At 33.4% G+C, this 13,929-nt stretch overlaps 1 protein-coding gene across 1 annotated transcript; it reads right to left on the reverse strand.

Annotated features, from left to right (window-relative positions):
• Positions 1-1,333: 1,333 nt before the first annotated feature.
• Positions 1,334-1,696, reverse strand: LOC107871971 (uncharacterized mitochondrial protein AtMg00810-like). Its single transcript, XM_016718808.2, has one exon. The coding sequence runs from the start codon at positions 1,694-1,696 to the stop codon at positions 1,334-1,336; it is 363 nt and encodes a 120-aa protein (XP_016574294.2).
• Between the last annotated feature and the right edge of the window lie 12,233 nt (positions 1,697-13,929).

Below are 13,929 nucleotides of genomic sequence, written 5' to 3' on the forward strand. Positions count from 1 at the left end.
CGTCAAAACATGTACCACTATATGTTATTTGCTAATTTTTTTTCTAGGAGGAAATATTGATTATGTTGATTTTAGTTTCTAATAATGTTATTGAGAATTTGTCAACGTTTAATGAAGCCAAATGGACCAATAAAGTTTGTGGTGGAATGATAAGTTCTTCTTCGTCCTTAATTAGAGGTCTTGTTCGAGTCCCCTTGGGTATACCCCCAAATGTAGATCTCCCAGCACAAATTCAAATTTAGTCGGACTCCAATATAGATATCAAACATTGCGTCCAAAAGAAGAAAAGTTTAACTGGTCACTCACATAGGAGATTAGTTGCATCTTAATTTTTCTAAGGATGTATTGAGTGTTTATTAATGTTTCTAAATAAATTACAACTAAGCTCTGGAACATCCTTTTTCTTTATTGTTTTCCTGCTCCGTCTAATTTAAATTCTGGATAGTCTTTTCACTTTGAAAATATTAACCTCTTCTCTCTAATTTACATAATATTATTTCATCCACCTATATAGTTTTTGTGATTGTTAAAGAAGAAGATTTAGATAATTACTCTCGTTAATCAGAGAGTATTTGTCATTCACCTATATATAGTATTTACATCAGGTTTGAAATACATGAGATTAAAACTCCTAAATATAATAGCTAACTAATATTCAAATATAAACAAAAGATATAGTGATAATGCTACAACATCAAGCTCAACAGTAGTGTACGAACTGAAATTAATCTAGGTTCAGTACCTAGACTAAGAGTATTCTGAACAATTGAGTTATGAACAGACTAAGGAAGAACAAGAATAAGAGAAGAGAAAGAAGGGAAGAGAGCAGATTGAGAGAATTTTGTATATTCAGCTTGACTTCATCAAATGTACATTGTAAGCTTTATATAGAATAACTAGCTAATACAGTTTCTAACTACTCCAACTAGCCATTGAACAGAGATTAACTAACTGTTTCAAGAAAACAGTTATAACTGCATTGGCTCTTACTGACTCTTCTAGAATCATTGCTCTTAGTTTATGATCTTGTATTCTTTTGTATTCAATACTCCCCCTCAATCTAGGAAGGTGAAAATATGTCATACATTCCTAGCTTGCAGTTTAGATGAACTTGTTGAGCCTTAGTGAGACCTTTGGTTAATATATCTGCTGGCTGATCTTGTGTTGCAGTGTAGGTTGTAATGATCATTCCTTGGCTAATCTTTTCTCTTATGAAAAAATAATCAATGTCAATGTGCTTTATTCTTTCATGATAAACTGGATTGACAACTATTTGAATAGCAGATTTGCTATCACCAAATACTTAAACAAGCAGCTTCACTTCCATTCCAATCTATTTTAGCAGACTTAATATCCAAACCAGCTCAGCTGTTACAACTGCTATACTTCTAAACTCTGCCTCAGTTGAACTTCTGAACACAGTTGCTAGTTTGTTTGACTTCCAGCACACAACTGACTTCCCAATCTTTACAAAATATCCAGTTACAGACCTCCTGGTTTGAAGACAAGATGCCCTGTCTGCATCACCGTAAGTACTCACTTGATCACTTGATTCACTAGACAACAACACACCCTGACATGGATGATTGTTAACATATTTTACAACTCTGCGTGCAGCATTCACATGAGATTTCTTAGGTTCTAGTAGAAATTGACTTAGTGTTTGAACACTAAATGCAATATCATGCCTAGTCATAGTCAAGTATAGTAACTTGCCAATTAGTTTTTAATATGCACCTTGATCTGTAGGAGGACCATCGGTAGGTTATAAGTGCTTGATATAATCATCAAACTGTTTTGAAGTAAGTTTGATGTTATAGTCCATAGGAGTGGCAACTGGTTTGACTGCTGTTAATCCCAACTCTGATAGTAACTCTAGTATGTACTTTCTCTGGTGCATTAGTATCCTCTTGATTGACCTTGCAAATTCTATACCAAGAAAGAACCTTAATTTACCTAGGTCTTTCATTTTAAACTTTATTTCAAGCTTGTCTTTGCATCTTCTACCAGTTTGAGATTATCACTAGGAATTAACATATCATCAACATACACAAGCACAAGGGTAATTCCTTCTGATGTCCTTTTAATGTACAATGATGGATCATACTGACTCTGAACAAACTAAGATTTCAGCAATACTTTTGATAGCCTTGTGTTCCATTGTCTAGCTGCTTACTTTAAGCCATATAGGGTCTCCATACTGAATTCTCCCCCTGACTAGCAAATCTCTGAGGCAACTCCATAGGTACTTCATAAGTGAAGTCACCATTTACAAAAACATTATAAACATCCATTTGATTTACAATCTAGTTTTTATTTACAGCAACAACAAGAACAATTCTTATTGTTTTCATCTTAACAACTGGGCTAAAGGTTTCCTGTAATCAATTCCCTCTTTTTGACCATATTCTTTGGAAACCAACCTAGGCTTAAATCTTTCAACTTTACCTAATGCCTTATACTTCATCTTATATATCCATCTGCATCCAATAGGTTTCTTGTCCTTAAGTAATGGAACTACCTCCCAAGTATGTTAGAATTTAAGGCATCTATCTTATTTTTCATTGCTTTTATCCACCTAGAATCTTTACAAGCTTCATAATAAATTGTAGGTTCAGTAACTAGTGCAGACTTTGCAATACAAGACTTGAAAGACTCAAATGACTTGTCATAAGATACATAGTTGGCTAGAGAATATGGTACCTTTTTTATTTACTTATTTCAAAGTCATTCATCCATACATGTGGCTTTCTCTCTCTAATAGATCTTCTTTGATCCTGAGGAGCAATTGATATTTCTTTATAGGCTTAGGAACAACTTGAGAAATTATAGCAGGCTCTACTTGAGTATTATGTCTAGCAGTTACCCCTAAGATATGTTTAGTGGCAACTTGTGGAACATCTGGTAGGAAAGCATCCACAATAGGACGTGAATCTTCTAGTAGGAAAACATGATAGGGAGTCTGACCATGTCCTTCTTTTAGCTTAAAAAGAAACATATCCTCCATAAATGAGATATCCCTATTAACAAAAAGGTACCAGAGGATATGTAATACAACATATATCCCTTTTTATGCTAGATTAGCCCAATAAAACAGTTGCTCTAGACCTTGGCATGAGCTTGTCAGATTCATCTAGTACCTTAGCATAGCAAAGGCACTCAATTACTCTTAAGTTATCATATGATAGTTTAGTACTATATAGCTTATCATAAGGAGTTTGATAAGCAATGCTTGAACTAGGCAGACTGTTTATGAGATATACTGTAGCTAGAACACAATATTCCTAGAATTTGACAGGAATTCCTGCTTAAAATCTCAAGGCTCTTGTGACCTTTAGAATGTGTCTGTGCTTTCTTTCATCCACACCATTCTGTTGAGGTGAATAGGCACAAGAGGTCTAATGTATAATGAAATTTTTTAAAAACAAACTACTGCATAAATAATTTAGAAACTTAGTTCCATTGTCAGTTCTAATTACTTTCACAGTCTTGTCAAAATGAGTTTTAACATAATCAAGAAACTGTTGTATTTAAAAGTAGACATTTGATTTAAGCGTCAACAGAAAAAATCAAGTAAATTTGGAACAATCATCAACCACTGTTAAGAAAAATCTATTGCCATTCATAGTTGAAAATTTATAAGGACCCTACAAATCCATATAGATGGTAAAAAAATATGTAGACCGAGTACTATTTGTAGGAAAGGGAACTCTAGTTTGTTTGGCACGGGAACATACAATACACTTCTTTACTCTGTCTTCTACTATATGAGAAACTTTAGACAATATTTTTTCTAGTACATTAGAAGAAGCATGTCCTAATATCTTGTGCCATAAATCAACCTCAACTTGAACCTTACTTACATCAACCTTAGTAGAAATTTTTGTTACTGCTGCAACCTCTTTTTTTGGTTATTCACTAGCACATACAGACCTCTATCAAGCTTACCAATCCCCTTCACCTTTTATTCATAAAGCTCTTGAAATACATAAAAATCACGAAAAAAATTCACTGAACATTTCCATTCCTTAGTCACTTGTGATACTGAAATCAAACTACATGTAAACTGTGGAATATGATACACATTTGTAATGCTATTTTCTGCTGATAAACAACTAACCCTACATGTGTAACCTCAATTATATCACCATTAGGTAAATACACCCTCCTTGGTTTATCTAGTTGTGATATTGACTTATTCATCAGTAAATTCAACTCCCCAGCCATATGATTAGTGGCTCCAGTGTCAATTTTTCATTTCTTTGATTTATATAAAGCTAAAAATGCACTAATACATGCATTTGAAATATTTGTTGTTTCAGTAGAAGTACTAGCACCACTATTTTTGCTGATCATCCTCAAAATTTGATCATATTGCTCCTCAGTAAATGTTGTAGTTCTCATCTATCTCAATTGATCCATTTGCAACTCAGACTCTACTTGTTGATCTGCATTATTAAGTCAGTTGCTCTGTATAGATCTTGAATAAGAACCTTGTCTTGTATGTGAACCAGTTAGACCTTAGACTTCTGCAGTGTCTTGAACATCAGCAGACACCTTGTAGGCTACATTAGATCCTTTAAGCCTAAACCTCTTCTTGATGATCTTAAGGATAACCAATCAGTTTCTAGCAATTTTCCTTACAATGACCTTTAAATTACAAAAGTCACGCTTCAGATTATAATTTTTCTTAAATTTTTGCATTTGGTTTCCACTTGTTCCATTTTCATATATTGTAACCATGGCCACGTCAAAGTTTCAACTAGAAACTGCAGGACTAGACCCTAAAATCACTGTATGAGAGGCTACAACTTTGTGACTTTCATCATTAATTATCATCGAATATTCCTGATTGATATTAGGCAAAGGAGTCATAAGAAATATTTGGATTCTATCTTGTTGATAAGTCTCATTAAGCCCCATGAGAAACTGAAACAGCTTCAGTTTTTGAAGAAGCAAAACAAACTCCTTGGAATTTTCACAATCACACCCAGGGGGAGGCATAATTGCCTCAAATTATTTCCATAAATCCTTAAGTCACTACAAGTAATCAGGTTTTTAGTGGCGAAAAAATTCGCCGCAAAAGAACTAAAAGTTGCCACTAATTATTTTTAGTGGCGATATAAGGGTCGTAGCAATTACTTCCGTAACTGAAAGTTTTTTGTGATGGCATATATAAGTCGCCACAAAACATGTATTCTGTGGCGACAAAACTTGCCACAAAAAAGAAAGCAAACACGCCACAAAACAAAGTTTTAAAAAATAATTTTGAAATAGTCGTCACTGAAGATGACGCTTTAGCTGCAATCATTGTCGCCAATAATGCACATTTTTTGTGGTGACTATGGGTCGCCATTAATACTCACTTTTTGTGGCGATTATGAGTCACCACTAATTCTCGCTTTCATAGTCGCCACTAATACTCACTTTTTTTTCCCAAAAAATATAAATTATATATTATCTGCTTCGTTGCCAATAATACAACTATAGTACTTAAAAGGTACAAAGACGATATTAAAATATATTTCTCCACAAGAAAATTATATAGTTTTTAATGGGTAACAAATCAGTGTGATATACATATGAGAAAGAAAATCACAAAATATCTTCAAACTTTTTATGGCTAACAATTTTATCATGAAATTACCTATCCCTAAAATAAAAAGTAAAGCGAAGTTTCATTTCTACCTTGTTAAAATGCAAGAAATGATTTGAGAAATCTTAATGTTGTTTTCTAAAAGAGATGAAAACAATATCTTTGAATTAAAATATTACGGAATACATTAAAGATTTTAGAATGCACAAACTAGTTTGCCCCCTGTGGTAATTTTCCTCAATACTCATCTTACAAATGGAGATAAAAACATACTTATCTGACTGGCTCTTTCAAAATGATAAGATTTTTAATTCCTCAAATGACGAATTAGATTAAGAAATCTTAGGAACTTTGACTCAATAAAAATTCTGCCCTTTTCTGTTTTTCAGGAAATGAACTTCCTTTTTAACTACTCTTAGTTAAACCAAAATAGACTAAAAGGACAATGAAACTAACAAAAAGATCTGGCAGTAAAAAAGAAAGATCTCAATTCAGATAACACCATCAAACATATTCATGCTAGGCATATCAATTCCTAACACATTTTTTCTTAAGGATTTACTTAAGAGTTATCTAAGACACTAATGAGATCATTTACTTAACTTCCACTTTATTTTATCCATTATGTGATCCTAAAACTCTGTTAGTTCTCAAAATTTTCAAACAAATTTGCCAGAGTTTCCTTTGTAAATAGGACTATCGAAAACCTATCAGCTAACCAAAATGCATATAAATACGCTTCACAGAGCTTTACAACAAATATGTTACTCAATTGATAATACACGAGGCTCCACGTAACCATTATTACGTACTTAATAAAAAGACTAAAAGTTTTCCTTTGCTTAAACACTAAATTTAAGATACCATATGGACCATTAACATATAATTACAATAACAACATCTAAAAGTCTAGAATTTCATAAATGAACTTTCAGCTTAACCATAGATCGATATATCGCACAGACGACTGTCAAGACCAAGAATAGACAAAAAAATTAGGGTAAAACATTTATTGTACCTTCAAAGCTTTGAACAAGTGCAAACCTTCACAACTTCAAATGGCTTACCTCGTGCTGATTTTCAAACTATCAACTCTCTCTGTTCCTACTTCGAATTTCTAAATATTTTCAAATGAATTAAAGAAATTACAGGTGAAATCTAAAAGAACATTTACATTTCAAGTGACTATTAATAGATCATTGGGTGATGAGGTCCTAATTGTCTTGTTAGAGCTTCATTAATATCTAAATATTAAAAAGTGGTTCAATCACTATGATTTGAGGCAGATTAGCATAATAACAGGATACTACTACACAACTTTGGTGCATGAGTTCTACGCAAACAATATTGCCACATTCGACATCTAGTGCAAGAAGGGGTAAAACTGCCAAAGATTTCTCACTTGATCAAAGTTTTTATTGATAGAGTATTAGTAGATATTTCAAATGTAATCAACCATTTAATATATGGGCCTAATTATTTTTCACCTACCAACATTATGCATTTTAACCATAAGAAATTATCCCAACAAGTAGGACAAAAAATCTCTTCACAAGTAACCAAACCAGTAGCATCTTTAATTTGATAACATAAGCATAATTATTAAATTAGTTCACTAACATCTTCAATTGATTGACAAGAATACAACGATGGAAAAATCAGTCCCTAATTCAAAACCAAGGTTGATAAAAATTGAGGCTTTAACATATGACAGTCCAAGCACACTAGCGAACACAAATCACACAAAAATCTTAACCGAATTACATTAATTTCCAATTTAAGAATTGTCCAAAGGGAAAAGGAGAGTAGAAGGAAATCGTAATTGCACATGAAAATAAATATGAAGTCAAACCTAGGATGGGTTCATAAGAACCCATAATTTCTGGCGAACTTCGGAGGTGGGCTGACTCGGATTTTCCCCCCGACAAAAATGGCAACAGTGGACTGGTGGCCTGGTGGCGCTGGTTTATGTTGACCGGTGGCTTATGGGTACCGGTGGCTGAGATTGTTGGCTGGTTTCGCCAACTGAAATCGCAGCTCGCGATAAAGGTGATAGGGTCTCTGATGGCTGGTGGGTGAAGGCGGAGAAGAGAACGGAGGGAGGAAGGATGCCTGGTCATATGGGAGTTGTTGTTGTTGGCGGTGACGGAGGCTGGCAGCGATGATGGTGATGACGGAGTTGGAGCGGAGGGGACTGGAAGGCTCCCTTGACTGCGGCGGTGAGAGACAAGGTGAAAGAGATCATCATTGGAGTGAGGATGACTGCAGCGCTGGTGGTTTTATTGGCCGGAGTGGTGAACGGCGGTGGAGCGATGATGGCTTTTGCTGGTTTAGAGAGAAAGAAGATAGAGAGAGGGAAGAGAAAAAAATTATGTAGTTGATTTTCTTTTAGAATTGATGGATTAGGGTTTATTTTGATAGATGGTGGATTTGATCTTAGTCATTGATCGGATGAGATTAATGGTTGTGATTAAAATTGAGAAGGGGATAAAAATTATTTTAAAATTGAAAATAGGCTAAAATTGAAATCAATTAAGTATAAGGATGAATAGAATTTAAATAAATTGGAGGTAATTGAATTGACTTAGGCTGCTATTATAATAATGACGAAAAAAATAATGAGACATTGATGTAAAATTAATGTTAGTAAAATAACAATAACAACAACAACAATAATAATAATAACATTTAATCCAAAAATCTTTTTGATGCAAGAAAAATGTGTAAAAATACTAACATTTAAAAAATTAATAATTTTGCTAAAATAGCAGCCTAAATGTAGTATCAGGAGGTCAAAATTTGGTGTCAACAGCATGTGTGAAAAAAATAATTTAATAAATATTAAAAAAATATGTAAAATGTTATATTTGAATTAATCAATTGTAAGTAGTAACAATAATTTGTATATTTTAAAAATAATGAATGTGACACGTCGTTGTTTATTTCATATCAAAATAATACGTAAAATATATCAATATTCAAAATTAATAATTTATTGAAAACTCATAGGTCATCACTAACCCAAATTTTATTGGAAAGATTACTACATATTTGTGGCGACATACACATAGTCGCCACAAAAGTATTTTAGTAGCGATAACTCGTAGGTCGCCACTAACCCAAATTTTATTGGAAAAATTACTACATTTCTGTGGCGACCTACACATTGTCGCCACTAAATATGTCATTATTAGTGGCGACTTTAACGGTCGCCCCTAAATCGTAAGCCTTTTGTGGCAACCTTTATATGTCGCCATAAAAATCCTAATTTTTGTGGCAACTGTGTGGTCGCTACTGAAAGTTGTCACAAAAAACTGTATTTCTTGCAGTGAGTTTTGAGAAATAACTTGACAAAAAAGTTTTTCCTTGAGACAACGTTATAATTTTTTTATGTAGAGTGAAAGTTCTAGCACCATCAACTTTATTAAGCCTTTCATACAATACATTCCACACAACACTAGCTATAGATGCATACATAATTTCACCAAGAAACTCTTTAGACATGGAGTTTATAATCCAAGACATCACAATGGCATTAACTCTCTCTCAATGATCACCCAAGTTAGAGAAAAACTGATCTTTAGAGCAAGAACCATCAACCAACCCTAACTTGTTTCTTCTTAACAAAGCTATGTTCATAGATCTACACTAAATTGAGAAATTTTTTGCACCTGTCAATTGAAAAAAAATGATCTGTATACCTCTAACATCAGAGGGACTAAAGGAGAGAAGATGGTTATAATCCAGTGCAGTAGCAACACCTACACCTCTGGTCAATCCACCACTAGTTTTAACACCATTATTATCAGTCACCATGACTTGAATCTTCAAATCTTGACTTAAAGAAATCCTTTAAGAATCTGAGAAATCCAAATTTTGTGGAATATTGTGCTCAACTACAGAATCGACTCATGCAGCTAGCTTAGTCTAGTATGCATTGTCTCTGATACTATGAAATTAATCTAGGTTCAGTACCTAGACTAAGAGTATTCTGAACAATTGAGTTATAAACAGACTAAGGAAGAAGAAGAATAAGATAAAAGGAAGAAGCAAAGAGACAGATTGAGAGAATTTTGTATATTCAGCTTAGCTTTATCAAATGTACATTGTAAGGTTTATATAGAATAACTAACTAATACAATTTCTAACTACTCCAACTAGCCGTTAAATAGTGATTAACTAACTATTTCAAGAAAATAGTTATAACTGCATTGACTCTTCTAGAACCATTGCTCTTAGTTTGTGATCTTGTATTCCCTTGTATTCAACACAAACATTAAGCTTGTCGTGGAAATGAACAAATAGAGATAAGCCTCGTGCCTTTGTGAAGATATCCACATATTGATCTTGAATTGGAGTATAACAAACGGATAGTAAGCCTCGTTCAACCTTCTCACAAATAAAATGATAATCAATATCAATATGTTTTGACCGATTGTGAGAAACTGGATTGGTACACATGTAAAGTGCACTTAGATTATCACATAAAAGTACAGATGGTTTGTTGCAAGTGACACCAAGTTTAAATAATAGATTGTTATGCTAGGGAACTTCAACCATGGTAAAGTCAACTGCTCTGTACTCTGATTCAGTGCTAGAGTGAGCTACAACAGTTTGCTTATGAGAAGACCAGCTCATAAGATTACCTTCTTGAAAAATGGCATAACCATAGTGATAGCAATGATCAAGAACATCAGCAACCCATCTTGCATCAAAATAAGCTCGAAGAGATCGATCTGATGATGGAAAAAATTGGATACCAAGATGAAAAATGCCCTTAATGTAGCATAAAATATGTTTAATTGTAGACCAGTAAGATAGCCAAGGATTATGCATAAACTAGAAAACTTGATTAACAATATATAATATATCCAGATGAGTAATGGTGGCGTATTGCAATGTGCCAATAGCATTATGATATAAAGTAGCATCTGGAGTAGTCGATCTATCACGTGTGAGTGTGGTAGTGGAGTAAACTGGAGTTCGTAATGGTTTAGCATCTTTAAGGGGGCTATGGTGGAAGAGATCTCTAATGTATAAAGATTGAGACAGTAATAAGGAACCACTGTGATGCTATATTTCAATTCCAAGAAAAAAACTCAGATTCCCAAGTCTTTACGGCAGAAAATAGTCCAACGTGGTTGTAAAAATGAAGGTAAAATTAGAGTTATTACATGTAAAAATGATATCATCCACGTAGACAAGAAGGTGGGTAATAGCCATAATTGCGAATAAATAAGGAGGAGTCAATATAACAACTTCAAAAATCTTGTTGCAACAGAAAAATTTTCAATTTCATAAACCAAGCTCGATGAGCTCATTTTAATCCATAAAGCATTTTTCTTAGATAACAAACATGATTAGGATTCTGAGTATCAATAAAGCCAGGGGGTTGAGATATGTAATCAACCTTTTGAAGATCGCCATTTAAGAATGGATTACTAAAATCAACTTGTTTAAGTGTCTAACTGCCAGCAAGAGCAAGAGATAAGACCACACGAATATTAGTAGGCTTCACTACTAGGCAAAAAGTATCAAAATTATCAACACCCCTTCTTGGTGATATCATTTATCCACAAGACGGGTTTTATACCGCTCTATTTTTTCATTAGCATATCATTTAATTTTGAACACCAATTTGCACCCAACAATGTTGGCATGAAGAGGAAATAGCTTGAGGGACCAAGTGTCATTACAAATCAAGGCATTATATTCATGAGTTTTGGCTCCACATGAGAAGAGGAGAAGGAGGCTGAGATAGTAGATATTAATGCCCAGGATTTACAAGAATTAGTTCAGGTTCGAGTAGTTATGGGGTTTATAGAAGTTAAGGATCAACAGAGGCAGGGAAGGGCAAGAGATGAAGAAACTGAACATGGAGAATCTGAATCGGGAAATAAAAAAACGAAGAGATTGGGTGGTTCCAAGGTCTAAGAAGTGTCAGACAAGATATGAGATGGGGATGATGGTGTACTAGACAGGAGAATTGGATTATCAATGTAGGGAAAGTGAATAAAGGCATAGTATACAGGATGGAAAGGGGTTTTAACGCATAACAAAAAGGTGAGTACATCACGATAGAGGGAGTTTAAAGTGGTAGATGTAGGTTTGGAGCTACTGCTAATTGTATAGTAAGGAAAGCTTTGTTCATCAAAAATTACATGACGGGCAACGTAAATATGACTTGATGAAACATGAATGCATTTGTACCCTTTGTGTTCTCTACTGTAACCTAAAAAAACACAAGGCAAAGGTAGATATTGAAGTTTTTGATTATTGTAGGGATACAAAAAAGGATAACATAAACACTATTCCATCAGTAGAAACTATTTTCCTCCATTGTCCCTTGTTTATCTTCCTCTCCGTGCATACTATTTTTTGATTAAAATCCCTAAGATTTCTCTTCACTCTAACCTCATCATTACTAGCAATTTCATTCATTGTTAAATCTCAATTATCTTAGTCAAAACCTCATGATCTACAAAGGTTGTGTTATACTTTATTCCATTGGACAATTATTCAACATCAATTTCATCAAGGTAAAAAATACAGGGCATACAAATAGCTCACCAATTGGAACACTCTTGGAAGTTCAAAACTTTGAGCTAATTTCTTGGAGGTTTACTTATAAATGAAATCGATACGTCAAACAGAATTGAAGAAAAAATAAGAAAGAAAGTAATCTAACCAAATGAATAAAGAAGGTAGCTTATTCAAGACAATTATATTTACAAGATTTTAGTTAAATGAACTGCCCTACGATTCCATCATCGTCATTAATATTAGCTTACGCCAAATTCACAATTGTTGTCTTTCCTTAAAAGAAGAATCAATGAGGGTAGCAGATTTGGAACGGGTATATTTGTCTGATTGTATTTATTTAATAAGGTCTGAGCGGATCAAATGAGGGTAGTGGGTAATTTCTTAAAAATTGGGTATTTTCTTCTAATTTGAGGGTTTTCATCAAAAATAGGAGTATAAGTGAAAAGTTTGACGACAGTAGGGGTAAATATAGCCTCAAGTATGATAGTGGGGATAAATATGACCCTATAGTATGTGGAGGGTAAAGTTATCTATTAAACTTAAGAAGAGGAGTAATTTTGATTTTTTTCTTTACAAGTTAACTAGACCATGTAATATTTTTCTTATTATTCTATTTTAAATTAATTTTTTTAGTCTAGTCCAACTTAGTTCTCGATCCAATAAAGTTTGATTGGGTTGTACTGGACCAAATCATCTTGACTTCTTTACTTAAGAGATACTCAGTGAAATGGAGATTCTGGTAAAAAAGACACTTGGAAAACTATATTTGACAAAAAGACATAAGTTCTAAAAAATTATAAGAGACACTATTAATAATCTCATCATTTGAACTTTTAAAAACAATATCCCTAGCACACAAATCTTAAAAAATATATTTTAGTTCCCAATTCAATTTCAGCATCTAAGTTTTGAAAAATATAATTTAGACCATTTCTAAAAATATTAATTTTAGATTTTATTTTTAAAAAATTAAAATAATACATATCTTCCAAAAGAAGAAGCTCACTTTCCCTTGTTTTTTTTTTTTGCAATTTTCAGTTGACTTTTAAGTTCCATTGAAAAATCATACCCTCAATTATTTTTAGCCATTTTATGCCATTGTTAACCACCTCTCCACCATTTTTATCCTTTCATTATTGTCCATACAACTTTAAAATCACTCTCACTTTTTCAGAAAAATTCTAATTTCATTATATATATTCCTGCACACTGGTGGGCCTACTTTAAAAGCAATACTATATTCCATTATTTTAGTATTTGTAGAGAAGGTGATCAGGCTAGTTTTTTCAATTTCCATATAGAGATTTCATCAGTAATCAAGAAATATAGTCTACATTGCCTAGGCATGGACTCGATATAGACTATTTTATTAGTCTAATCAATATTATTACACAACTCCATAATATCTGTAGCAAAATATGATTTTGTTAGTGGTGAATTGATGGGTGAATGGGAGGAGACTTCTAAATATTAAAATTAATAATATGTGACTAAGGAGATAGTGTTCATTGTCCTTCATCACAATGATCCATATAACAACATGATCTCAAGTGTAACAGAGAGTGAAGACTTAAGTTGCGATCCAAGCGACTTGGTCATAGTTACTTGATGAATGAGAGGGAAAAAATATATTCATAATTCATAAAGAATGATAGGCACGTGTAATTCTATGGGCTTTTTATTGCTCCCAATGATTCTAGGGCTATTTTGAGAGTTAATGTTATTGAACGATCTCGGAGAAAAGCTTCCACATCAGCCTCACCCCTCACGTCTACCTGCACCCCCGACAG

This window comes from Capsicum annuum, chromosome 5 (assembly GCF_002878395.1).
Source record: "Capsicum annuum cultivar UCD-10X-F1 chromosome 5, UCD10Xv1.1, whole genome shotgun sequence".
Lineage (NCBI taxonomy): Eukaryota > Viridiplantae > Streptophyta > Magnoliopsida > Solanales > Solanaceae > Capsicum > Capsicum annuum.